General features: G+C 38.8%; 1 protein-coding gene across 8 annotated transcripts; it reads left to right on the forward strand.

Moving 5' to 3' along the window:
• Nucleotides 1–63: 63 nt before the first annotated feature.
• On the forward strand, nucleotides 64–27,888 carry WARS1 (tryptophanyl-tRNA synthetase 1). 8 transcript variants are annotated; one of them, XM_082317623.1, is made up of 13 exons: nucleotides 81–184; nucleotides 2,051–2,106; nucleotides 4,166–4,238; nucleotides 4,946–5,162; nucleotides 6,276–6,483; nucleotides 13,214–13,322; nucleotides 14,079–14,198; nucleotides 14,806–14,988; nucleotides 16,321–16,421; nucleotides 16,922–17,034; nucleotides 18,145–18,318; nucleotides 21,376–21,516; nucleotides 24,594–27,207. In XM_082317623.1, exons 4-13 carry the CDS (start codon nucleotides 5,049–5,051, stop codon nucleotides 24,750–24,752), a joined length of 1,422 nt encoding a protein of 473 aa, XP_082173749.1. In that variant the 5' UTR covers nucleotides 81–184; nucleotides 2,051–2,106; nucleotides 4,166–4,238; nucleotides 4,946–5,048; the 3' UTR covers nucleotides 24,753–27,207. The 8 variants fall into 8 exon arrangements, with proteins under 8 accessions (XP_082173750.1, XP_082173753.1, XP_082173749.1 ...); XM_082317627.1 differs by lacking the exon at nucleotides 4,166–4,238 and having other exon boundaries at nucleotides 75–106; XM_082317622.1 differs by lacking the exons at nucleotides 2,051–2,106; nucleotides 4,166–4,238 and adding an exon at nucleotides 27,349–27,888 and having other exon boundaries at nucleotides 24,594–24,760.

The following is a 27,888-nucleotide window of genomic DNA, read 5'->3' on the forward strand; positions in this document are numbered from 1 at the left end:
GGGAGAGCAGGGGGAAACAATGGTTCCGGTGGTATGCGTTTCCCAGCCGGGAGTCGTGAGTGACGTGCCGGCTGCGGGGTGATGCAATGGCAGTGACAGAGGAGGGGTGAGCAGAGCGGAGCTGAGCCGGGCCGGGCCGGGTCGGGCTGGGCTGGGCCGGGCCGGGCCGGGCCTTGGCGAGCGGGTGAGGGCCGGCCTGGGAATGAGGCCTGGGTGAGAGATCCCGGCGGGCGGGCGAGGGGCTGTCGTGGCCGGTGCGGGGCGCTGGGAGCGGGGGTCTCTGCGGCGCACATTTCCTCCCTCCCTTTGCGAGACGTCGATGCTCTTGAGGGTTTTTTTCCTCCACTCCGTGCGGGGCCGCAACCCCCGTGGCTACATCGCCAACGCGTCGGGAGAGAAAGCTCTTTTCCCTGGGAAGCGGTGGAGGGGGCGAGTCCTGGCCGCTGGAAAATGGGGCTCAGCCCAGGGAGGGCAGAGCTGACCTTGCCCTGCCCGGGCGTGCGTGTGGTAGGGAAGCGTTGCAGGGTTCCAGGTTAGAAACGTTAGCTTGCTGGTTGATTTTATGCGTGATCGTTCCTGCACAAGAGCTTAGCCCTTAATAGCTATAGTATAGTAAAGATTCATATTGGACTTTCATCAGATGAGAGTGGTCATATTATCATCTCAGGGAATCATTTTGCACACTTTTATTGTATTTTCGTACATAAATTGATGATTACCATGACTGGGAAGGTAGGCTTGCTGTAAAATGCAGCCTATGTTGGAGTGCATCTCAAGGCATGTTTCACACGACATCTGTGTGCGTACTACCTGCTTTAATTTCACTGTTCATTTTTTGTTTTATTTCCAGGAGGCAAAACAGTTTTCAGGTACATAAGTGCTGTTAGACTTAAATTCGTATTCTTTTGTTCATTCATGAAAGTTTTTTCAGGACTTTTGTATTACTGTTTTCTTTGGAAGTCTTGATGTACCTTCATGCAATGTTTGTCATGAAAGAGCTCTTCTTAACATAACGTGAAACCTTGTTCTTTGATTTTCAGGTCTCTAAATTACCAGATCAGATAGCAAACAGTGAAAATGATCATAGATCTGTGATTGTCATCCAACTGGAAAGAGAGAAGAATACAGTTGTTTTCTGATACCTATGCCAAGGATTATTTTTGAGCTTTGTCTCGTGACAATTCAATATTCTGAAACAGTGACAAGAGCAGTACCCATTACAAGTTGCCATGCATTGTGTAGATAGAAAAGGCACATAATTCTGAGCTTTCAAGTTCACATTGTGAAAGTGAGGCTTTTAAGTTCATCTTAGACTCTGGTCCTAGATGTCCTAGTAGTCCATTCTCAAGTTCCTGTGTATCATTTTTTCCTCCAAATCTGTTTGCATATGATATCTAATGTGTCTGGGACTGTTAGTTTTCATAATATTCAGAAGAAAGCAAGAAAAAATGTCTTGATAAAATGCAGAATATCCAGTTGTTTCTTTTAAATGGTTCACAATTGTATTTACGAATTTCAAAAGATAAAGACCTATGTTCCATATTACTGAATTCCTGGCTTGAATTCCACCAGTAAATAGGACAGTCCTGAGGTAAACAGAGATAAGTTTTAGGTAGCAATCAATATGTTTTGCATTCTGTAATCATAATATCCTCATCTCTTGTTGCAGGGACTAGATTACTTTTGCTCCTTCGTAATGAAAATGCACCTTCCTTTGGGATTCTTTGCTCAGCTTAAATCCATATTATGGCAAACTTTTTAAAGAGTCTTTCTGTTATACTGCTTTCCAGTATGTGTGCTCAGTCTCAGCTGTGACATCTCAGCCTTTCTGAATGGAGGCAATCTATCAGGAAGAAAGTACGTTCAGGAATTAAGTTAAAACACCAAGTCACAATTTGTTCTACACCAAAGAATAATTCCTGTTTACCTTTTTCTGTTTTGTAAAATTGAAGCCAGTAAATATAACTGGTGTATTCCTACAGAAAGGATGTGTGTTAATCTTCATAAACATTTTCTAATATGAATTTACTCTATATACTTTCTTTTCCAGTTAAATATCTTGTGCCCATGAAAAAGAGGAAAACACTAGTATCCAAATAAAAGAATGTAAGTAAATTGTAGGAATACATCAGAGAATTGTTTGATATGCTTCAAATTACCTCTTTAAAATAACACTGTCAAACTGCAAATAATCAAGCTTGAAGGGATCGAGATCAGGTTAAAAACTTAAGTATTACTGATAATACATTAGTCAGTCTTATTTTAGTCAATTATGTAATCTAAGTATGGTATCAGTGTTAATAGACTAAACAAATTAAATTAACAAGTGGATGTATACCCTCCTCAGCTTTCTCAGGGTATTCAACTGAAGCGGAAATCTGGGAATATTGCAGCTGTCTGACAAACAAAGCCTTAATGATAGATATGTTTTGGTAACCAGCGAGTTATCAAAGCAACCTTCTTAAGTTTCTAGGCAGGTGAAGGCTTTTTACAGTGGCAGTTTAAATACATACCAGGTAAATATAACCAAGGTTGTGATTAGGCTGATTATTTTGTAGAAGGAAGGCTTTGAAATACTGCTAAACAGCTAATGCAACTATTATATGCTTTTGTTTCTTCTTTTTTAATTCTGGGGAAATGGAGCCAAACGAACATGGCTTTTTATTAATAGCTTTTATGATTCACTTCAGTTACATATGTATCTTGTAAACTCAATCTATTCATGCTTCATGCGTAGCAATGGATCAATAATATGCTAGGGAGTTTCTCCAGAGAGACATAATCCTTTGCAAGTCAGTAGGACTTTACGTGGGCACAGAGTTCTTCCTTCATGGACATGGGCGTGGCATGACAGAGAATGCTTAGGGTGAATGCTGTGTTTCCAATACCCTGCTGTTTGCAACTCAGTATGAAGTTAATTTGCTCTTTCAACTTGCATTGCATTTGTCACTATCACATCTGAATACAGTGCATGTAAAATAAGCATCAGTGTATGAATTTAGATGACATCACTTTCCTCAAGAAAACAAGTGATACAATAGCTTGGGTGACTGCATAAATCAACCATGTCAGATTGTGAGGCAGCACTTCACAACCCTGGCCAAGTTGCAATGATAATTTTAATGGAAAATTTACTTTTCCCTCAGTTCACCTTTGTCATTAGAATCTGCACTGTTATCTTATTTTAACAGCCTCAGGTTTTATGAAATTCTTTTATGATTCTCTATATGCTTCTCTGCGTACCTTGTTATTGTGGTATGTTCATCCCAAATGGATTCATTGGAGGTAGTTGCAGTTTCACTTACAGTGTTGTTTTTCTGACAGATGGTGTCCTCCTTACCCATTTTTAACACTTATTTTCTTCTATGTAAATATGGCAAGCTCACTATAACAGAACTCTAGTGGTTTTAAAACTCTCTTCCCATGTCAAGTTAATGCTTATTTATCCTCAGTTCTGAATATTTAAACAGCATGATGCTTGAATTTTTACAAAAAAAATTATTCAGAGCATATATACTTCTAAAGACCTCATCATTTTGTACAGATAGCTGCTGAGCATGAATAATTTTTGAAAATAAGTATTTCTTAAAATAAGGAATTCTGCCTTTGCAGTTGAAATGAGTTTTCACTCGTGGCATATTGATAACAGATTCACCAGCTTTCTTAGACATAAATCAAACTCTATTTTTATATCAGAGATTATCTAAAGACAATTTATCAGGTAATTTTAGAAAAATTAGAGGAAGAAATTGCTGGGATACCATGAATTGCTGTGCCACCTTTATGGGAGGTATATGTAGTAAAGTATGAGTTAATTCAATGCAATCCATGTTACAGGAGTTTCCTGTCTTGGAAATGACTAAGAGGTGTTCAAGGTACTCATTAAAATTAAGTACAGCAGAGCTTATTTATAACATTTTAGATTATAACTGATGGGACAAAGATCAAGATATTTCTGATGTAGAGTGAAAATTATTTTAATGCATTTGATAAGAGAAACTGTATGCTTACTTAACATTTTGACAGCATTATTTAACTTTCTGTACTTTCTGTGTTAGTGTACTGTAAACTATGCAGTTGTAGTTTTCCAAAGTCTTCATTGCTGTTAATTAATAGACCGATAAGAAATTTTCAGATGATGTTATTAATATATACAATGTTATAGATGTTAGCCTGGGAGAGAAGCCCATTTGTGGAAGCATGGGTGTGCTCTGTGATAGGAAGCTCCAGTGATCAAGGTATACATTGGACACAGGAAGACTGCTGTGTTATTATTCTCGGCCATCTCATCATCTTAAGCCATCTCCTAGGGTTATTTTTCCTACATACCCCTGAGAAATAATAGTTCCTTGAATTTAAAGCCTATTGCTTACCCAAGGACTGATTGTTCTTTAGAAAGCAGCATTTCTCACTAATCATCAGTGTGTTTCGTAACCTCTGGAGGAAAGCTGTAAAGAAGATGACTAAGCTTTTCTCTTGTATATCTTTCTTAGGGCTGAAGTACTATATTACATATACTAAGACAAAATTCCATATGATAGTTATAAAAATTTCATTATCATACATAATTTGACAGGGTATCAAGTAGTACAAAAACATTAACTAATCAGGAATCAGATAACCTCTACCAACTGTTCTGAGATGCTCTGAATTGTACATATATTTAATTACTTTTACTTTTGTCAGGAGTTTGAAAAGGTGTTCTAGTGTTAAGTACTTAGACAAAAAACTTTAAGAGTGATCTCTAAATTTGTTTGGTACTCTTGTCAGTCTTGGTCCATTTCTCTATGAAACTGAAGCTCATTGTGTTTATATCTCCACATTTATCAGTCTGATATGAACAGAATTAGGTGTGGGGTCAGTATAGTTTTTATATTCTTATTCTGTTCATCTAATCTTCAAGGTATACACAAAAGAATAAAACACAGTATTTTTTGCCCTACAGTTCTCTTTGTTGTTGCTGCTGTTTTGACTCCACAAGCCAAAGAATTGGAAGACATTAACTTCAGTTGAATTGTAAATAAACAGATCTTTTGCGTTCTGGCAAAATGGCTGATAGTCCGAACTGTGATTTGAAATCTCTGAGTCCACTTCAGCTGTTTGAAAGAGTAACTGAACAAGGAGAGAAAGTCAGAGCACTGAAAGCAGGAAAAGCACCAAAGGTATTTCCACTTCATGTTTTCAACCCATCATTTTTCAAGTTAGGTCTGTCTTTAAGAGTGCTGAAGAATATGATTGTTCTGAGATCTATTTTGTATTGTAGTAAGAAAAAATTTTTGTTTAAAAAATATTTATGTCCATTTTGTGAACTGTGGACATACCTGTAGCAAGGTAGTTACTAGCAAGAACAAAGTTCTTTACTGCTGAAGTAAGAACATAGTCATAGGCTTAGAAGTCTGCTTCAGCTAGTTGCCATGCTACATGATGGGATCCCAGGTATTTGGTTTTCAAGTGAAGTTTGTATCCCTTGTATTCTGCCCAGGTTTAGATTCTTTGTTAAAATCTCTTTCTCCATATATTATTGTACGCGTTAGCAAATATGTCTTCCTGTAACTGTACTGGCAGTCCCTGCTTAATCTCCCTTAATTAACTTAGTAATTTGCCATTAATTTCAAGTTCCCTATTCTGTCATCACTATGTTGGCAAGGAGAGGTCAGTTTTAATATGGGCTCTCTTAGTGTATTGCCTGTGGGAGTAAGCCTTGAAAACTGGGAGTCGAATAAAGTGTCAATCTGTTTATTGCTTGCATGAGATGTTACAATAGCTTTGTATTAATAAGGTCTTAACAATGGAAGTTGTAAAGAACTTTTTGTTCTAGTTTGTCTTCAAGTCTGTCAATGAATTGTAATGAATCAATTATTTTAAGGTGAGCCACTAAAAGCATTGTAAAGTAAATTAGATAATAATTTATATTATATTTATATATCTTAGTAATTTGTGCTTAAAATGTTAAGCTTGTTGTACCTCTGAAAAGCAAGCAAGCATTTTTTTTTTCCTCAGCCAGAAATTGAAAAGTGAGACAGAGGTGCCTTAAATATCTTGGCAATGGTGATGCTCTAAATTCTGCCAGTTAGGAAACAGTCACCTACTGTTTGCTTTTCTTTTACCTTTGGCAGTGATGCTGCAAACATGTAAATAAAGGCTTAGAGTTCATGAATAATGCAATTCAAGTCAAAGCATGGATGCAGGATTTTGAAGGGTTGGGACATTAATGTATTTGTGTGTCTTAAGTATGTTAAGTCAAACAGCTTTTTTTTTTTTTTCCCTTTATTCAGGATGAAATTGATGCAGCAGTGAGGATGCTATTATCATTAAAACTGTCATATAAAACAACAACAGGGCAAGATTATCAGGCAGGTTTGCCTCCGAGAGACCTTGTATTAACAAACAATGGTACAACTAAAGAAGAGGATGAGGATTTTGTGGACCCATGGACTGTGCAGACATCAAATGCTAAAGGCGTGGATTATGACAAACTCATAGGTATAACTCTTTCTTCACTGCTACTAAGAAATTTATGTCAAGTGATCCTAATGACCACAAAACCAACAAGGGATAATAACAAATCTCGATCAAAACCGTCATAGTTATCATTTAATTTATGTCTAATATTAGCATTTACATGTCTAAAGTATTTGCTGTAGGAGTTGAAAATCTCCCAGGCAGGGATCTCCTATGGGAGACTTAAATACTTTGCAAAGAACTTTTCAGTTTAAGATAAAAGTTTTACTCGTAGTTTGTTTTTTGGCATAAGAACTGTTATTAGAAGTTATGTTAATGAAGACACTGTGACTGAATATCTGCATCTTCAGTGGCTGTGATGCAGAACAACTAGAGCCATGAGCGTTCTGACTAGGCTGTAGGATTCTTCATACCATCTCTCCGCATCTGCCTTGACTTCGGAATTAGGGAGAGCAGGGATGATCCACAACTAATGCAGAAATCTATAAGCGTAATGACTCCTTCACAAGACACACTGTCAAACAGCCAAGTGCTGGCTGGATGAAAAAGATGCACTGCATCTGAAAAACATGCATGTAATGGAAAATTTTTTAGACAGGGATGTTACAAAACTTGCAAAGTTTTGTAATTTAAGAAACAGGGGTTTAGTTAATTTCCTTATTTGTTTTTATAGCTTGTTTGAGTCTAGCATAGAAACAGGTGAGAGAACTATTCATTAATTTTTACTATTTTTGCCTTTTTGTACTCCAGTACGAAAAAGTACTCATACTTTCGTACTCCAGATGTGGCCACGCCAGGGCAGAGTAGAGGGGGAGGATAACCTCCCTCAGCCTGCTGGCCACACTCTTCCTAATGCACCCCAGGATATCATTGGTCTTCTTGGCTGCAAAGGCACATTGCTGGCTCATGGTTAACTTGTTGTCCACCAGGACTCCGAGGTCCTTCTCTGCAGAGCTGCTTTCCAGGAGGTCAACCCCTAACCTGTACTGGTGCACGGGGTTATTCCTTCCTAGGTGCAGGACCCTACACTTGCCTTTGTTGAACTTCGTTAGGTCCTCTCACCCAACTCTCTAGCCTGTCCAGGTCTCGCTGAATCACCATCAGTGGTGGACTTGGCAGTGTTGGGTTTATGGTTAGACTCTATGATCTCAAGGGTCTTTTCCAACCTAAATGATTCTATGATTCTATGAAAAATACATGTCAGCGGGGGAGAAGGAGGAAAGATAATCGTTAGAATCTAGAAATGGACAAGATCTCTCATCATCTTGTTACTTGTGTAGGAGGTATGGAGAAGGTTTTTTGTTTTCTTTGGGGGGGGGAGGGTCCAAGTCTTGTAGAAAAGTGGGAAGAGTGGAATACTTGTGTTGGCACAATCTCAAGGTCTTTCTGAGCATGACTAGCATGACTTCACTGTAAAACAATTCTCTAAAGCCATGCTAAAGCCGAACAGCAATGTTCTTCTTTCCAGTAACTGTGTATGTGTGTGTATATGTATGGCCTTTTGATCTACCCTCCAGCGGTGGGTTGTGCTGAAGTATTTTTACTTCTTTACACTGCTAGCAGATTGGGGAATTTGGTAGATGAGTCATTTTGCTTGTTTTAAGTGATGTGTTGGAAATTTTTCAGAGAATGCTAGCCTAGCCACTTCAGGAAGTGAAAGAGTTACTGCTTGTTATTGATAAACTTCCTCCTCTTCCTCCCCCTTTTAAAAATACTAATAAAAAGGTTTGTCTAAGAACTTGACATCTGATAGGTCTTACTGTAAAGGAAATTTTTGTTCCACCTATAATCTGTTTATTTACTAGTGGTACCAGAGAAAGTTGCCAGTTTACTCGGAAGAAATGAAAGTGCTAAAAGCACCATGTAATTGAAAGGGATGTTCTTCTCAAATGGTTATCCTAGATGTGTACTTAAGTGTATGGTTACACAACAAAACAGCCTAGAGATATTCTGGGAAGAAAGGTTCTGTTAGCTAAGTACTAGATGTGAACACCCCTAGAGAATTTTTTTTTTCCCTGTTTGAGCATGAGCAAAGAGCAGAGGGATGAGTGAGAAAGACCTTTGTATGCTAACCATGGTGATACTTCCGTGAGCTGAATATTGCCAGTGATACAAAATGGTTGAAGTTGGTGGGGATTTTTGCAGATCATCTAGTCAACTCCTGTACTCAAAGCAGTTTCAGCTAGAGCAGGTTGCTCAGGACCTTGCCTAGTAGGGTTTTTAATATCTCCAAGGATGGAGATCCCACAGCTTCCCTGGGCAACCTGTTCCAATATTTGACCATGTGCATGAAATGAAGGTTTTTCTGTGTTTAAACGGAATTTCCTTTATTTCAAATTGTGCCCATTGCCTTTTATCCTTTCACTGGGCGTCACTGGGAAGAGTCTGGTGCTATTTTCTTTACTCGTCCGCCCCTTCCCTAATCAGATATTTATATACATTGATAAGATCCCCCCTGAACCTTCTCTTCCCCAAGCTCAGCAATCCCAGCTCTCTCAGCCTCTCCTCGTGTGACAGACGCTCTAAGCCTTTTATCTTCATGGTCCTTTGCTGGATTCACTTCAGTATGTCCATGTCCTTCCTATACTGGAGCCCAGAACTGGACCCTAATGCTCCAGATGTCTCATCAGTGCTGAGTAGAGGGGAAGGATTATCTCCCTCAATGTTCTGGCAGCGCTGTTCCTAATGCAGCCCATGAGGCCATTGACCTTTCAATGACACAGAGGTGCATTGCTCGCTTATGTTCAATTCCTTGTCTACCGGGACCCTAGGATGCCAAGGTCCTTCTCTGCCAAGCTGCTTTCCAGCCAGTTGGCCTCCTGCTTGTACCAGTGCACAGAGTTATTCCTCCCCAGATTCAGGACTTTGCATTGCCTTTTGTTGAACTTCACGAGATTCTTGTCAGTCCATTTCTCCAGTCTGCTGTGGTCCCTCTGGATTGCAGCACAACCATCTGTTGTATCAGCTACCCCTCCCAGTATGGTTTCATCTGCGAACTTGCTGAGGGTGCTCTCTGTCCCATCACCCACTCCATTAATGAAGATGTTAAAAGTATTGGCCCCAGTATCAACCCCCTGGGGTACATGGCTAATGTTGGGCTCCAGCTGGACTTTGTGCTGCTGGCCACAACCCTTTGAGCCTGGCAGTTCAGCCAGTTTTCAGTTCACCTCACTGTCCACTTTATCTAGTCCAGACTTCATCAGTGTTCTGTGAGAATGAGATGGGAGATGGTGTCAAAAGCCTTACTGAAGTTGAGATAAACATTATCCACTGTTCTCGCCTCATCTACTAGGCTAGTCATATCATGATAGAAGGCTACTAAGTTGGTCTGGCATGATTTCCCATTCATAAATGCATGCTGACTACACCCACTGACCTTCATGTCTTAAATAATGTTTGGGAATGGTTTCCATGACTGTTTGCTCCATCACATGCCCAGGGACCAAGGTGAGGCTGACTGGCCTGTAGTTCCACAGTCCCTTCTTCAGGGTGGGAGCGGCATTTGCTTTCTTCCAGCTCTGAGGAACCTCAACCAGTTGCCATGACTGTTCAAAGCTTATTGAGACTGGCATGGTCAGTAAAGTTACTATATAACAAATAGTAGGCTATTCGTTTTCTGTATGCAAATACAACGTGACAATGGCAAAGAGGAAAAGTACACAATAAATTTTCAGCAAATGCAAATATGCTTTTGAAAATGGCAGCTCTCAGGACTTCTTATGTACAGCAAGTTGAAAGCTGTCTTTTGGTAAAAGCTAGAACACTAGAGATCAAAAGCAAGCTAGGAATTTTTTAAAAGCTTGTTAAGGAGTGGAGACTGTCCTTGTCAGAAGCTGTTTAGGAAGGCAGATTCTTAGTGGATAGAGAGCATAAAATGTATGGAAGGTCCCCATAAGAGGAATAAGAAGAAATAGGTAGGGAAAAAATATCCAATTTTTTAATAGGAAAGATTAAGATGGACAAAGAAAAGGGAGTTGTGCAGTCTGTGTATGTTTAATAAAGATGTTTACGCATTTCCAGTAAAGTATTCTATATATCGGAGAGCTTTTAATCACTTTCTATGACAGTATACAAATATTTCTAGGGTGGCTAGCCCCAATTAGTCTGGGGCATTCTCATGGTTTCTGTAAGATTAGCCTCTTACCAGTTGCTATTGTTCTGCCGAATCAAACATTTTCATGTTCATTTGGTCTCTTTTAGCATTCATCCAGATTATAATTACTTTGCCATTTTGTAATGCATTTTATTTGCTAGGAAGAAATTCATTCAGTAATTAAGGTTTCCTTAGGACAAGCAGATGTGATAACGCTTGGAAAACATACGGATTAAAGCACTGGTTGCTGAATTGTGAACCAGCATTCATCTTTTTTAGTGACATTTATTTTAATGGGTTAGTGGATGGCCCTGGTGCTTCCCTTGTACAGTACCCTGCTTGATTCACCTGGAGTGAATGAACAATTGTAAGCACGAACTTGTTTCCCATTGGATAATGGTGCATAATAGGCCTACTTTTCCCTCCCATTTAGTAATGAATTCCTACTAACTTCAAGTTTACTGACTATATACAAAGCCTTGTAGTAATGCTGTGCATAACCAGTAATTCTAGAAGAAAATGAAATGGGTACAGAGGGTCTGGAACAGCAGAAATGCTTACCTCCAAGTTGATCCTTTTCTCTCCTGTCAAGATTGAGTCTTTCCTTCAGTGGGGGTTCCTGATTTTTGTTTGTGAAAGGCTGTTCAGCGAATAGTTCACAGAACAAAATAACAAATAGTTCAGTAGTTCACATAACAACAAACTTATGCATCCCCATTTTCAGCCATAGTGTAGGAGAGGAACTCCCTGTGCTCAGGGCTTCTCAGCATCCCAGTGCTCCAGGGTACATGCTGATCCGACTCTTCTGTCCCATCCCTCATAAATCCCTTGTGAGCACTGCAGTCTCAGTGATTAGGATGGCTATGGTTTTAAATAGTCCTTTTTGAGATGTATGCAAAGCCTTGATGGACTGAAAATAGCCTCCTTGCTGAGCTTTGAAAATCTGTGCTGTAAAGGTTTGGAAGGCCTCTTTCCTTTCCCTTTTCCAGGGAAGTGACTAGTCTAGTCTAGTATAATAAGCCCAGGGTGTCCGAATATTCAGCTTTTCAAATTATCCCAGTGTGCTCAGTACTCCTTGCTGCCCCCGTGCATTAATTTTCTTTGTAAAATAAGTTGCATTCCCAAGGCAGTACATTGGGTAACCAACACAGGTGGAGAGCTCTGCCTCCAGCTGGAATAGTCTGTCTCCGTTGTCCAGCGGTGTACTGTTATGCTGTCCAGCTGAGGATCATTACCATGAGCTAGGATGTAACATTAGAAGCTCACCTGCTCTAGTATGAAGTTGTAGTCTTTGGAAGGACATTTCAGTTAATTACAATATCCCTGCAGGAAGGCTTTTAATATGTTACTTGCTTTTGGCTTTAAAAAGAAATTGAAAATTTAGAGGCAGGAACATGCATGAGGATGGAATTCAAAGTAAACCTGATTCTATGTGGGGTCTTCAAAGTGATTGTGGTGTTTTCCACAGGGCAGAACTATAGTAGTCATGTAAGTTATAGTTTAGTAGCTGCGTAATGAATGGGTTAAAGTTAATTTTTCTGTTTCTAGTTTCCTTACGAAACTCAAGATATTTGAAATTTCTCAAATGTCATGAATATGTTCCTGTGGAATGATTATTTCCTGTTACAGCTAGGAAAACCTAAGTGCTTATCCCATGTGGGACACGTCTTATAACCAGAGAATTTGCCAGTGTAGTCTCTTTTTAATAAGATACTCAGAATAGATGGATGTAGATATTATGTACATATAAAATGTATTTTTACATCCAGAGTCTCCATTTTGTTCTCTTGAATACTTTGGCAATCCCAATAATAAATAGTGCAAGTTGTTCTAAAGCTGAATAGAGCAGAATAGTAGCAAAGAGTAGATACTTGTCTAGATTTTTTTTGATCAAGTCCAAATCGTGGAGCATTCACCTGCTTATTAGGGTCCAAGAATTGAAATTGGAGTATAGGAAGCTTTACTGAAGAAATAAAAGATTTCCCCAGTTCAGTTTTGTTGGGAATAGGAGAAAATATTGCTATTTCACTCTGTCAAAACCTTTCTTCAATGACTATGTCTCAAAATGTTGTTAATCAGCTGATTTCCTAAACCACCAAGTAATAAGTCCTACTTGATTGTAATGAAGAGTATTATGCATTACCTTTTCAAGCCTCTTGAGGGGAGCAGTGTCTGTAATCACAGCCATATAAAAGAAGAATGAAGTTTGCAGAAGAGTATTTGGGGTTGAAAGGTGAAAAAACATGTGATCTGAGGGCAGAAAATTTAGATATCATGAAAGAAACATTCAGAGCCTCGCAGCCAGTTTTATCCTATGGCTTACAGAGGTCAAGTTATTGACCTAAATATGTTTCTTTGGAATGTTTTTTGTTCTGAAGATCAGTAGTCCCGCTATAAGGAAATTGCGGTTATAATCAGTCAGGGATGGAGCAATACTACAGATTGTGAATAGACTGGGCCTCCTAGCATAGAGTTAGTATCAGAGGTGACTGCTGGGACTCCAGGCAAGAATCAGGAAAATCTAGCCATTTTACATTTTACCCAAGACTTGAAGACGGAGGTGTCCTTTTTAACGTAGGCTGAATCAGTATGTTCTTAGTAAATCCAAGATCTGGTTGTAGCTACGCTATTCTTATTTTTTTTTTATTATTATTATAGTTCGGTTTGGTAGCAGTAAAATTGACACAGATCTCATCAATCGAATAGAAAGAGCTATTGGGCAAAAACCTCACCGCTTTCTACGTAGAGGAATCTTTTTTTCTCACAGGTGAGTTTTTCTTGTTTTAAAATTCAAAAAGGTCCAATTAGGTAAACTTTCTGTGAGCGTTATTGGGAGAAACCTATGACCAGCAAAAGACCATGTTCTTTTACACCAAGGTAAGGCAACTGCGTCATTTGAAATTGGCAACTACTGCAGGTTCACCCTGGCACCATTTGAAACCCTTGGTTGTATCAGTTTCTGATGTATCCTCACTAATCCCAAATTGAAGAGGAAATGTGCAGGGAATCTTTGCTTTGTACAGGCTCCATTTTGACTCTACATTAGCAGCCAGATGGAGGAACTGGCCTAGCAAAGAACCCCAGGGCTTATATGGTGTCACTGCTGACTTCATCAAGGGTCCACATGGCTCGTGGACGTAAGCATATGTGTTGTTGCATAAAAAAGGCTCAGGGAACAATCTTAAGCACCAGCCTGCCAGTCATCTACCCTGTTTAATTGTTAGCATGCACGGGCTTTTGACCCATGGCAGCTAGCACTTTTCAGATAAGTACCTGAGCATGATTCAGGACATAATTTAATTTTTCTTTGAGTGTTTTTTTGTGGACACTGAAAGAGACAACACTTTTCTTAAATTAAATAAACAAACAAACAAAACCTTTTTATTTCTAGGACCCTTAACATACTTTATTTTATTTATAAATATGTTTGGCTTTAAAAGCACTCAAATTTTGAATAGAAGTTTTCTGCTGTAGTTGTTTCTTCCTAAACAGTTGCATCATGTTTTCTCTGTTTTTTCTTTAGAGATATGGACCAAATCCTTGATGTTTATGAAAATAAGAAGTCCTTTTACCTTTATACAGGCAGAGGGCCATCCTCTCAGGCAATGCATGTTGGTCATCTTATCCCATTTATATTCACAAAGTAAGTTATTTCTACCATTTGTATTAATCAAAAGATTTTTTTCCTAAGGAAATGTTGAACGCTGTTTATGGAACGGCCAAAATGATACATTGCAAGGAGTTCTGTTTATTTGAGGTGAATATTAATGAACTTAAACAATGCAATCTTACCTTTTCATTAAAATTACCATAATCTCTGCATCACTATAAAGCCCTTCCTTGCACCCTCAGCCCTGTGGTACTCTTTAGAATTTTTGTTCTTCTTAAAAATGAGTTTGTGATGAGACTCAGTAACATTACTGTATAATGTGCCTGCAGCAGCCGGACACAGAGAAACTGGAATCAAAGAGCTAAGAAGTCTCTTTGAATTCTGTTTCCATTGCAAATGGTGACAGCTATCATATGTACAGGAAACAATAAGTGTGAGTCTTTTTCCCAGGGAAGTTGTCATTATAATCTGTATAAAATCTTTAATTCTGTTCACATAAACATAACTGCATATGCGTACAAAGAAAAGAGAAGCAGACCTCTCTATATCCTTTTGTTTAAATGTATAAAAATATTCTAGCTGCATGATTTATGACTTCATTTTAACTTACTTTGAGATAAAATCTTTCTGCTTTTATTAGGTGGCTGCAAGAAGTATTTGATGTTCCCTTAGTTATACAGTTAACTGATGATGAGAAATACCTCTGGAAGGACCTGACAACTGAGAAGGCATATGAGTATGCTAAAGAAAATGCAAAAGACATCATTGCATGTGGTTTTGATGTCAATAAAACCTTCATATTTTCTGATTTAGACTATTTGGGGTAAGTATAAATTTCTTTAGGGCATTGCAATGAAAAAAAAAAAGTCAGTATTTTCTCTCCAACTTTGACAGCCAGCAATGTTTTAATAAGTGTATCTAAATTTGAAAGCTTCAAGACAAGTTTGACAACAGTTAAAACAGAAACTTATTAGTTTTTCTGCTTTATAACATTTTATATATATACTATTGTCATTCTTCTGTATAACATATGAACCAATACTTGTGTGTGCAATGTTAAATTTAAATTATGAAAAATATATTAAACTGGCTAAATTATAAGAATACCTAAACCACCAAGAAACTATCAGATTGATTTGTTTAAGATGATATCAAAATCTTTGAGATGTGTTTACACTTCATCTGCATTAATGAAAGGCATTTCAGCAACTTGTTGTGGTCAATTAATTCAGTAATACAGCATGAAAGATCATTATTTGAACCTTGAGTAAAGTTTAAAGAAGATTTAAGTAAAAGAAACTGCTATTGGAACTGCCTTCTCAGAAGGAAGTTTTATGGCAGAGTTCAGAACTGAAGTTGTGGGCTTTGTTCTTCCATGTGGGGTGATGAGCTTCCTTAAAGTCTTGGATGAGAGAATACATGTTTTGGAGACAAACTGTATAACATACAGCACCCAGAATGCGGAGCCTACAAAGGAGTTTTTCCTCATTTCACTCCTCTGACTTTCCTGTCTTAGAAAAGTTGCATTAACACAGATCTGCCCCGTGGCTGAACGAGGGCAGGTCAGAACTGCTGTTTCTTTTTGCTTCAGCTCTTCAGCAGAAATAAAAAAGGAAGAAGTTGCTGAGTTATTTTTGATTTGGAAATGCTGCTGCTGTATTTGGTGACAGAGAAAGTCCAACCAGGGAACTTAGCCTGTAGAAAATGAGAATTTGGAGGATTTGAGCTACTATTCCTTTGGTGAACTGCAGTGTCCTGTATGGGATACACACTGGGGATACCAAGCAACACAGAAGACATGATCCATTCAGGTTGTCTGAGTTCACAGAGAAGCGTAAGGATAAGTAAACTTCAGACGCTGTGAGGCATTTGGGCACCATTTCCAAATCAAAATATTTCTGGGTTTACACAGTTAATTGTGACAAAAAATGATTGCAGTAAATGTTGAGGGGAGGGAAGAATAAATTAAACTTTCAAGGCATAAAATTGTTATTTGTAAATAATTCTCTACTAATCTTCTCAATGGGCCACAAAAAGTCCGAAACGGTGAGATTTAATCCTGCAGGATTTTTGACATTCTCAGCTTTTGGAGTGAAAGTTTCTACTTACACTTTTCTGCTCTTCTTGTTTTATTTTTCCACTTTCTTTCTCACAGGTCAAGTACCGGATTCTACAAAAACATCGTCAAAGTTCAGAAGCATGTTACATTTAACCAAGTGAAAGGAATCTTTGGCTTTACAGACAGTGATTGCATTGGTAGGAAAGAACATGAGTTACTAGAAGTGATACTTGCTTTCACTCTCTATGGCACTATTTAATCTGAGATGCTTCACGAGTACAGCATGCATATAGCAATGATTGTAAGATCTTAGAGGGGAACTTGCCTGATAGGTAGCTTTCTAGTCATTCGCTCACAAAGAGAAAAAACAATGAGCAGCTCAGAGTGATGATACAGTCAATTGTATTTCTGGGAAATGTAGATAGTTCAATGATGAAGAGAGTATGCGCTGATGAACCTTTTCTGAAACCTTTGTGATCACAGCCTGCCTTTTTTCATTAGTTTCTATGTTTGTTGTTGACATCATAGAAGGCAAAGATTAAAAAGTTTCCTCAGATAAGGCAACACTGCTTGATAAAGATAGATGTTGGTCTTCAACTGGGTATTTGAATGATTCACTTGTGCGTTTCAAAAAGTTCTCTCTATTTATCGTTGCTTATATTGGCTTCTTAGCTTTTCCAAACATGTTGTTTTCTAGGAAAGATCAGCTTTCCTGCTATTCAAGCTGCTCCATCCTTCAGTTCATCATTTCCACAGATCTTCAATGGCAAGGAGAACATTCAGTGTCTTATCCCATGTGCTATCGATCAGGTAAGAAAATCATAGTACTTAATTTGGTTTTCATGCGTTTGTTTTTGTCATGTACCATTCAAGCTTCATGGTGGTATATCAAAACATCTGTAAAACATTCCTGCAAGCACCTTTCTGGGGCAGAAGCTGGAAGAGATAAAAGGATGATGTGCTGCGTCCTGACAAAGATGAAGGCTTAACCCAACAGTCATGTATTTATGCGTTACTCGTTCTTGCCAGTCTTGGATCTGTCTTGATCTCAACCCGCTTTACAGTGAGCTGACATCTATGAAAGCAAAAGCAGTAAAATCTATGCAAAAGTGTACTGACATGGGGGTAGGAAGAAACTTTTGGCCATCTCCGTGGTAACTAGGACAAGACATAATGCGCTTAACTTGCAGCACAAGAGATTTACATTGAACCTCAGGGAAAAACCTTCTATCAGTAAGAATAAAGAAGCATTGAAATAGTTTGCCAGAAAGGCTGCAGAACCTTAACAATTCAGATCAATGTAGAGAGGTTGGAAGAACATCAGCTCCAAATGACAGTGGTAGCGTCATTACTTTAAATAAGTATTGTTTCTAGGAATCAAATTCTCCACTCTCTGAATCTTTAACTATTTTAGTCACAGGCACAGTCTCTGGAAGATGATGTAATTACATTCATCAGCCACAATATTATGTAGTAATATTATTGCAGTTGGTTTAAGTCAGATCATCAGCACAGCGCTGGCAGCTTGATCACTGATTTAGTTCAGATTCTGTGCTGATTGTTAAGCACTTTGGGAGGAAGCTTGCATCTTAGTCTGCATCCATCTCCAGGTGTACTAAGCATAGTTTTCACAACTATTTGAATTCATGTAAATCTTTGTACATATGCCTATTTAATTGAGGGAATCAGAGTATACAGCGAAACTATGGAAATGAAAAAAAGGGATTTTATGTGTTTGTTCCTCTGGATGAACTGGATTGGAAGTAGGTTCTGGAACGTTTTGTGGTTGGTTGGTTGGTTGGTTGGTTGGTTGGTTGGTTTTTTGAGACCACCCATTAAGGCATGAACGAGTCAGCACTGATCAGCTTTTAAATCACATTTTTCAGCTTTATTCTGTGCTTTTATTGATGGTTGTTCTAGGATCCTTATTTTAGAATGACCCGGGATGTAGCACCTAGAATTGGACATCCTAAACCAGCCTTATTGCACTCAGTCTTCTTCCCAGCCCTGCAAGGAGCTCAGACAAAAATGAGTGCTAGTGACCCAAACTCCTCCATCTTCCTCACTGATACACCCAAACAAATCAAGACAAAGGTAAGGATCTGCAAAACCTGAGAGCGCAAAGCTTTATAACAAAGAGGAGTGGTGGTCCTCACAGTTACAATGGCAATTTTTTAACGTTTTCTTTGAACATATTTGAATTCTTTTTCCTATACGTTTCATGGCAAAGCATCTTCAGGAATTGACTGAGTTATGCAAATTTAGCTAGACTATCAGATATAATCTTTTGCCTTGCCAACTAACAAGTCAACAACTTGTTGTCTAACAGTTCAAACATTAGCTAGAATAATGTACAAAACATCATGTTTGTTTATCTGATATCTGCAGAGCAGTGGTGTAAGAATAAGAGCTGTGGAGGCTCATGCTCTAAAAATAAATATTATGGTGCCATAGTTTTGAAATCTGACAGTCCATGATGTAAATCAAATAAACAGCTCTTTCTCTTGACTGCCTCTGCATGCTGGAAGCACCAAGCGTTGCACCGTATCTGTTACAACACAGGTCAGACTTTTCCTGCTGCTTGGGGATCTGCTGCTGCCATGCACTCCTCCCCCCAATTCACAAATAATTATGTTGAATTTCACCTAAGTTTTAGAAGGTACTTTCTCCTATCTGAGTTTATTTCTAGTGCTCCTTCTAGCTCAAAGGAAAATCCCTCTTACCCAGTGTCAGATGATATAGTTTGGCAAAAGTTCCCCTATGTTGTGGTATTTAAAAAAATAAATAAAAATCAGTCGTTGGAAAAGGATTTATAGGCATGATAACCAGACATGAAATAACTATCTGTCAAAACAAGAAAAAATATGTATATGTTGTTTCTGCTGGGTGGGCTTGGATTAATTCTCTTATGGTTGACAAACCCAAGTATAGGTCAGGTTCTTCTGTAGCAATCTCATAACTATTCATTAGCTTATGTAGAAACTGATTAAACAGTACTGTTTTGAAGAACTGGAATTCTTCATGTGTTGGTTTATAATAATTCCAGTTTATTTGCACAGTTACACTGTTGCTTTTTAAAAAAGCCTGTAATTTCAGAGTAGAGGTTACATGGTTAGGGGCAATGTTGGTAACATCCTTCCATTTTTTTCCTGGCAAGTAGCTAGTAATCTGCGAAGAGATCTAAGAGGCCTTATGTCCAGTTAAAAAGTCCCATTTCTGCTGTCTTTAAACTAGTTGGAAAAATAACAAAATAATTCTAGCTACTTGGAATATAAAGGCTATAAAGAGAAAATTGTGAACATAATGTGAAGTATTGAGTAATGGAGGACAAACTGAGATTTTTTTCAGCTTCTGAAGCCCATCAGAAACAAGTCTTCATGGAAATAGAGCTTGAGTGAATGACAAAATATTGTTATGGCCAATAAATAAAAAAATAGAGTAGGAAAGGTGACTTCTGGTGATGGATGAAGGTTAAAAAGAGAGTGCCACTGCTGCAGAAAAAAAATTACTGCTGACAGCATTTTTCAGGTCACTAGTACATTGCTAAGTAATGAGGTTCAAAACTTACAGGTAATATAAGATGAAAAATTACTAGATATTGGGAAAGGCTGAGAAGCTTCTGGGAAATCCAAGGAGATTAATGGCAACATTATAATAAACTATTCTTATTTCACCTATCAGCACCAAATTACAGCTCAATTATTTGTTTGTTTTTCTAGAAACTGTTATTTAAATTCTAAGTCTGTACTGAGTCAGGGAAATCAGTGCATCACTAGGTAAATCACTGAAATCCTCAGTCAACGAGTAGCTGCCAGAATATGTAAAAAATGAACTTGAGATTAATATAGGAAACATTTTGTGTAAAACAATAATGAGACTTCACCTGGCGTATTGTATTTAATCCCTCTCACCTTAGCAAGAAGACAAACTGTAGAGATGAGGGACATAGAAAAAATCTCATACAAAGTCTTTCAAAATCCAGTAAGGAGAGAGGTGAGGGGAAGTGCAAAACAATATGTAAAAACTTAGTTTTACAGATACTAATTCAGGCTGTCCTACAACATAAGAATAGATGTAATGTGACAGATGGCAGTTTATTTTCTTAAGATATTCATCAGTGCATCATTTTTGTATGTAATTTGTTGCCACAAGACATCATCTGTAACATGGTGGTTAGAAAGATTCAAAAAAGCACTAGACAGTCATACAGATAGTAAGAATGTTCAGAAATTGTAAATGTTTAACAGTTCCTGGGTACCAGAACTAAAAAAAAAATCTACTTCATATGCATGTGTGTCTCTTGGCTGGTTGATGATGATATCTGAAAAGATACAAGAGCCAAATGAAAGCTCAGCTTATGTTTTCTCTCTTCCTGGCAATTTATTTTCTTTAAATTTGTAGGAAGATTAGCATCCTCTGAGAATTCTACACATGTATAAATTTTCAAAATAGGCCAGTGGCTTCTGAATTTACTGGGAATATGATGAGCAGGTAGATCTGTTCACCAGTGTAGTTCATCTGCCCATAGGAAGCTATGCTTAAAAAGAGTGGGGGGCAGTCAGCAAGTATTCCATTTTTAGACTGAACAATTGGGCACTTGTCTAATTTTAGCCATTCTAGCCAGAGTTTTGTAATCTTTAACTTTGCTTTCTCTTGTTTTCCTTTTCCCTGAAAAGAGGAAGAGACTAGGTTCTCTCTAGGATTTCTTCAAAATTCTCCATGCCTTCTTCATCTCTTTCAAAATTAATTTCTTGATGAAGTGAATATCTTATTTTTTCTTGCATGAAGTACATTTCCTGTAAGCACAAATTCTATCCAACAGACAACAGCTTCAGCAAAAGGGACTTAAAACTTGGGTGGTTAAAAAAACTTGGGACTTAAAATCTTGGGTGATTATATTTAATTTTTTCTTCATTTTTGTTCTGGTTATGCAGTCTGAGGAGGATGTGTATAGCCATTTTTCCCTGCTGGATTCTAAGAACCTACTTTTGCCTCGCTGCTTCAGTCCTGAGGCTCTGTGTTAACTTGCCCCACTCACCCTTCAGCTAGCCCTTAATATAGAATTTGGAGGATTGTGACAGACGTCTGTTTACAATATAGTAATCCAGAATTTAGTAGAAATTATACCATAACACCATTATGTTGTTTTAGATTAACAAGCATGCCTTCTCGGGAGGCAGAGATACCATTGAAGAGCACAGGAAGTATGGAGGTAACTGTGATGTTGACGTGTCTTTTATGTACCTGACTTTCTTCCTAGAAGATGATGACAGGCTTGAACAACTGAAGCAGGTAAGTAGCCAAGTTGAAGATAATATTATCCATTCCTTATTGTGAGGACAAAGCTGTAATTAAGTCTTCCTATGAACCTTCTCCAGGAAGGTAGTTGTGGTGTTACTCCTGCGCTCTCCATCCCTTGCAATTTTCAATATTAAGACCTCTGTATTTGTTTGTTTGCAATGTTGTTCTTTCTCACAGGCCAATCTAGATCTTCTTAAAAAAAAAAAAAAAAATCCCTAGTATTTTCATAAGGATCTCGAACACTGTGTAGGACAATATGTCCCCAACCTTTCAGATGAGGCCACCTTAGAATTAGAGTTGTTTTAATTGTATAATATACTGTGCCTGTTCCTTATGTGCAAGGTATCTAAATACTCTGCAAAACTACAAAAGCTCATGTCTAAAGCTTGCTGGTTTTTTTGGTTTTCCTTATCGCAAGAAATATAACAGGAATTGAAATGTAATGAGGAATTGATTCACTGATCCCAAGCAAAAACTGCTTCATTTAAGTTGCATTTTCCTTAAACCTGTCTGGCAGACTTCTGTCCCCAGAGGTGGTAGTAAGACATTTCACTTCCTTCAGCTATATGATCATCATCGATACTAGGCAGTATGCATTCTGTGGAAGGCAGTCTCCACAGTTGATAGTACCCATGTCACATTGGTTTATCAGCTTTCTCCTGCTGGGAACAGCTGCAAGAAAGTAAAGAGCTGCAGATTCTTCTCCAACCCTCTACTCTTTCTCACACAAGAGCAGGGTTGGATAGCTACTGAGCCCCATGCAGACTTGTAAATTCCTTATGGAAATAGAATCATAGAATGGTTTGTGTTGGAAGGGACCTTAAAGATCATCTAGTTCCACCCCCCCGCCATGGGCAGGGACACCTTCCAGTAGACCATGTTGCTCAAAGCCCCATCCAACCTGGCCTTGAACACTTCCAGGGATGGGGCATGCACAGCTTCTCTGGGCAACCTGCTCCAGTGCCTCACCACCCTCATAGTGAAGAATTTCTTCCTTACATCTAATCTACATCTACCCTCTTTCAGTTTAAAGCCATTACCCCTTGTCCTATCACTACATGTCCTTGTCAAAAGTCCCTCTCCAGCTTTCTTGTAGGCCCTCTTCAGGTACTGGGCTATAAGGTCTCTCCGGAACCTTCTCTTCTCCAGGCTGAACAACCCCAGCTCTCTCAGCCTGTCTTCATAGGAGAGGTGCTCCACCCCTCTGATCATCTTCGTGGCTCTCCTCTGGACTCCCTGCAACGGGTCCATGTCCTTCTTATGTTGGGGGCCCCAGAGCTGAACACAGTACTCCAGGTGGGGGTCTCATGAGAGCAGAGTAGAAGGGGAGAATCACCTCCCTCGACCTGCTGGTCACGCTTCTTTTGAGGCAGCCCAGGATATGGTTGGCTTTCTGGGCTGTAAGCACACATTGACAGGTCATGTTGAGCTTCTCATCAACCAACACCCCCAAGTCCTCCTCAGGGCTGCTCTCAATCCGTTCTCTGCCTAGCCTGTATTTGTGCTTGGGATTGCCCCAAGCCATGTGCAGGACCTTGCACTTGATTCACATGGGCCCAGCTCTCAAGCCTGTCAAGGTCCCTCTGGATGGCATCTGTTCCCTCCAGCGTGTTGACCGCACCACACAGCTTGGTGTTGTTGGCAAACTTGCTGAGAGTGCACTCAATCCTGCTGTCCATATTGTCAACGAAGATGTTAAACAGCACCGGTCCCAGTACCAGCCCCTGAGGAATGCCACTCATCACTGGTCTCCGCTTGGACATCGAGCCATTGATCACAACTCTTTGAGTGCAACCATACAGCCAATTTCTTATCCAATGGGTGGTCCATCTGTCAAATCCATGTCTCTCCAATTCAGAGACAAGGATGTCGTGCGGGACAGTGTCAAATGCTTTGCGGAAGTCCGGGTAGATGACGTCAGTTGCTCTTCCTTTATCCACCAATGCTGTAACCCCATAGTAGCAGGCCACCAAATGTGTCAGGCACAGTTTTCCCTTAGCGAAGCCATGTTGGCTGTCACCAGTCACCTCCAAATCTGGAGCATCTTTGACTTATTGAGCTGTTTTCCGTTAGTCTCCAACGACTGCAACAGTATCGGCCTAACTCTGCTGCGGAGCACAAAGCCTAGGCCACAGCTAGCAGCTTGCTGCAGTGCTGCCTCAGAACCAGATCAGAAAACATCAAGTCACTGCTTATAGCAGCATTAGCAGAGCTGTTTCAGTTATGGTACCAGAGGAGGAAGCTTTCAGAAGTGGATACTCAGAGAAAGCAATATTGGTGTTTTTGTAGCAAACTAAAAAATAAAAAAACCCTCCACCCCCAAAAAACCACCACCGAAATTACAATTCAGTTCAGTCTTAACATATTTTACTGTTGCTGAGTGAGCATCAGCAACAGTTACACCTTGAATTGGTATTACAAATGGCTTGATGACAAGGGGAGGTAAGAGTATGATGTTTATTGCCATTTCAAATCATAGTTGAACTGCCTCAGCCACGGTTTCTAACCAGGGCTGAACCACTCAGCTGTTAGCCTGTGCCTCTAGCTAAAGCATTTTCAGTATTAGAGCAGCTGAATGAATTACCAACTGTGAATATGACTAGTAGTGTGAACATAGATTCTGAGTGTCTTTGCTGTAAAAAAGATACTGTAATCACATCTAATCACTTACCCAAATGCAATGAGAGAAAAAGACAAGAATTTGTACCTCTTACTGCAAAAAACAGCTTAGGGTGACTGTTTATTTGAACTGAGATTCTGGGGAGAAAAATATGCAGTTTCCTGAAATAATTACAGGATTTCCCAGTTAAATTCTTGTGAATGTAGCTTATTCGGTCCATATAAATTGTCACATATGAAATTGCCCGGCTGTCTTAATATTTTAAAAGGCAACAAGCAGTTTTGCAAGTTACATTTTTAGAGTGATACCACATGATCTTCTAAGGCATGTGCTTATTTTTAAGACATGCAAATCTATATTTGCTAGGGCCAGGCTTTTAAAGAAATACTTGTCACTGAGACTTTTTTCCATATAGCACCATATTTAGCAATCAACACTTTCTTGACAGGCATACACAAGTGGGGAATTGCTCACGGGGGAGCTGAAGAAGGTTCTTATTGAAACATTGCAGCCCTTGATAGCAGCTCATCAAGAGAGACGGAAGCAGGTCACAGATGAAATGGTGAAGCAATTCATGACTCCACGGAAGCTAGCTTTTGAATTTTGAAGAAATGCGTATGTAACTTACCACTTGATAAACCAAAACTGAGTAATTGTTGTCTTCTGTTGTATGTCATCACTCCCTAGTTATGTACAGCCTGCAATCAGTGCTTTATAAATACTGCTTTTAATGAATTAATTACAAGGAACATCAGGTACAGGAAAAGTCCCATAAAATAGGACTCGTATCTATTTAAAATCAGAATATATAAGACAGAATTGCCCAATCTTGCAGAAAAGCATGTCTGTCAGCACAACACTGTATTTTATTGTATTTCATGTTGAAAATATAAATAAAACTTTCATTTTGATGATAAAGCCTAACTTGGAAATTGTTTTAGATACGTTGGTAAGGGGTCATATCTCAAACTAATAATTAATAGCTCCATTTTCTTTTGTCCTGTGTACCTTGGTTTACTAAACTGCACGTCCTTTTGGGCTTCTGGGAACAAGCTGCACACAAAAAGATAGTGAATGTTACAAAGTGGATTGCACAGTGACTTAGGCCTGGCATCAATACAGAAAGAATGGAGATCTGTGAGCTGAACACAGGAGAAAGAATATCAGGCTGGTTTTGCTATCGTCTTCCTCTTTGACCTGGGACAAGTTGCAGTTTCTGCAGCTATTTAACTGGTCTGACTGCCTCTGGAGAAAGGAGGTTATCACAAGGTTATACGGTTCCTTCATATTCTCAGGTAGAAGATAGTATAGACATGCAAATTTTAGTTTCTAGTTATAAAAAGATATCAAGTATTAAATCATGCTGTGAAAATGAATTTGCTGCTGGACACAGGGATACTTCTAGTACTGTCTGTTCTGTTTTACTGCACCAAGTCATTTAAACTAGGGGTACTTATTTTAAGATGTATTCCAGGGAGAAAATATACTTTGTTAGAATACCTCATGTAATATTTAATTATCTCCTTTCTTAAAAAGAACTTCTATGTCTTTGCTATGATTTATGGAAGAAAAATTCAAATTATTAGCTAATTTGTTTTAATATGTACAGTGCTGAATGCAAAGTGTTAGTTCTCTCTTGTATTTATATAGAATAGAAAGTTTCTAGCCCAGACGTAGTCTTATCTACATCAAATAAAAATACCTTTGATAACACAGGTGGTATTGATGTGTGGTATAAGGAAGGCACTTGAACGAGGTGTGAAAGATTTAAACTTTAATAGGTTCTGTACTGTGGGGCCTAGTGGACATATATTGACTGTAGCATTCTTTAAAAATAAAAAAAAATAAAAAAAAAAGGAAAATTAAAAACCCAAACAGCACACCTTTAATTTGACTGTGAACCTTTGAAGCCAGTTGGTTACATTTGGGTTGAGGGAGAATTTTCAGGAGTGAGACTTCTCACTGACTTCACTAGGCCTTGGATCAGCCCGTTAGTACGGGAGAACGTGCTGGGCTATTTGTGCTGCCGGGAGCTGGTGCCGCTGCCTTCCCGCCACCAGCGGTTCTGTAACCCAGTGGGCACGTCCTCCCCGGCAATGACCTTGCGTTTCTGGGGTGGAAATGCCTGTGTGCCAAGTTGTGTATGAAGTGCCCCTATTAGTTTATGTTTGTGCAAGGAACCGAGGAAAGACTGAAATGCAAGGCAAGTTTAGTCCTATTGAATGTGTTTCAAACTTGTGCTGAAAACAGCAATGCTTAGCTTTTGTCTTTTTCTTCATGATTTACGTGAGCTGGCATCGCTAATCTAATGCCATTGACTTTAATGTATTAAACTAAATATTTACCAGCGACTGTCTCTCCATAACGCACAGACGTAGTATCTCAGTGCTAACAAGTGTTTAACAATCAGTAGAAAAGCTTTTTTTTTTTTTTTTTTTAAAGTGGTGGAGCAATTCTTAGAAAGAAAAACAGCTTTTTAAATCCAGTAGTAAATAAACTAATTCTTAGTTACTGTAGACTTTAATGATGACCTTCCTGTTCTTGCAGTCCACTCTTTGTCATCTTTAAGCTATACATAAAATATAAGACTTAAATTGACTTTTAAAGGGCTTTTATGAACTCATAATGCAAATTTCTTCTTTAAAATATTATATGCAGATCTGCCCTCCAAGATTTATTTAATTTATTCAGGAAAGGGAAATATGCTGTAGGAGAAACAGTAGTGTGTTCTATTCTAACTAAGCATATGGATTAATTTTATAATACAGCAATTAAAATCTGTTTTGAAAGTTCTAGAAAGGAAAGTGATAGCAAAACTATTTACTATTTGTTTACTGAGCAAGCACCTTACTCAAGTACTCTGTTGGATTCTTACAAACATGCTTCTGAAATGATACAGTTTCTCAGAGGAGTCTTGGAAAATTCCTAAGTCTGTTGTAATTACAATTCATGTCCCAGAGATATTTAAAAGTCAAGACACGGCAGTCTTCAAAAGCATATGTGAAATGTGTAAGAATGTTATCAGGCAATGTTCATTACATTTTCCTCAATTTGTTCGTATTTTGTTCATCTCACTGTAATAAAAATGTAGATAAAAGTCTGTATCAAACTTCTTTGATTTTACGCTTTTTTTTTTTTTTTTAATTTTTAAAAGTCTTAATTTACACTTACTCTATTTTTGACCTCTCTTCCTACCCTTTTAGGTATTGATTTAGTCATCTGATGGAGCCGGTCCTTGTTTTGATGTCCAGTGCCTTTCAAGTAGTGACCTAGGGTGCCCTATAACCCGCTCTGTCCAGTCCTCCCAGGTAGACATCAGATTGCTCCCAGAGCAAGCTAATAAGGGTCAGTTTTCCAAAGATTAGTCCATCCCAAGCAAGACGGGATGTCGCATTTCCCTGTGTACAGCAGCTGGCTCAGGAATAGGGGAAGGTCAGTGTCACCCGTTTGCAATGACCCTTCAGTAGGTTTGGCGTAAAGGCTGGTACTTAAGTGGAAACATGATACGCCACAATTGCTGTTGTCTGAAGAGCACAGATCCTGAATAGCTTCACGTGGCTCTTCCACGGTCGCCAAGAGGCATGCTGAAACGGCGTGCCGAAACCTACTTGGGTAGTCATAGACACTGTCAGAGAAAACAGGAATTATCAGCAACATGAAACCATGAAGCAGAATGTGCCTTCTAAAGAAAATTTTCTTTTTTTCAAGGCCACCAACTTTGTTACCGAGAGGAATCATCTATA

The sequence above is a fragment of the Platalea leucorodia genome, assembly GCF_965183815.1.
Source record: "Platalea leucorodia genome assembly, chromosome: 7".
NCBI classification, from domain to species: domain Eukaryota; kingdom Metazoa; phylum Chordata; class Aves; order Pelecaniformes; family Threskiornithidae; genus Platalea; species Platalea leucorodia.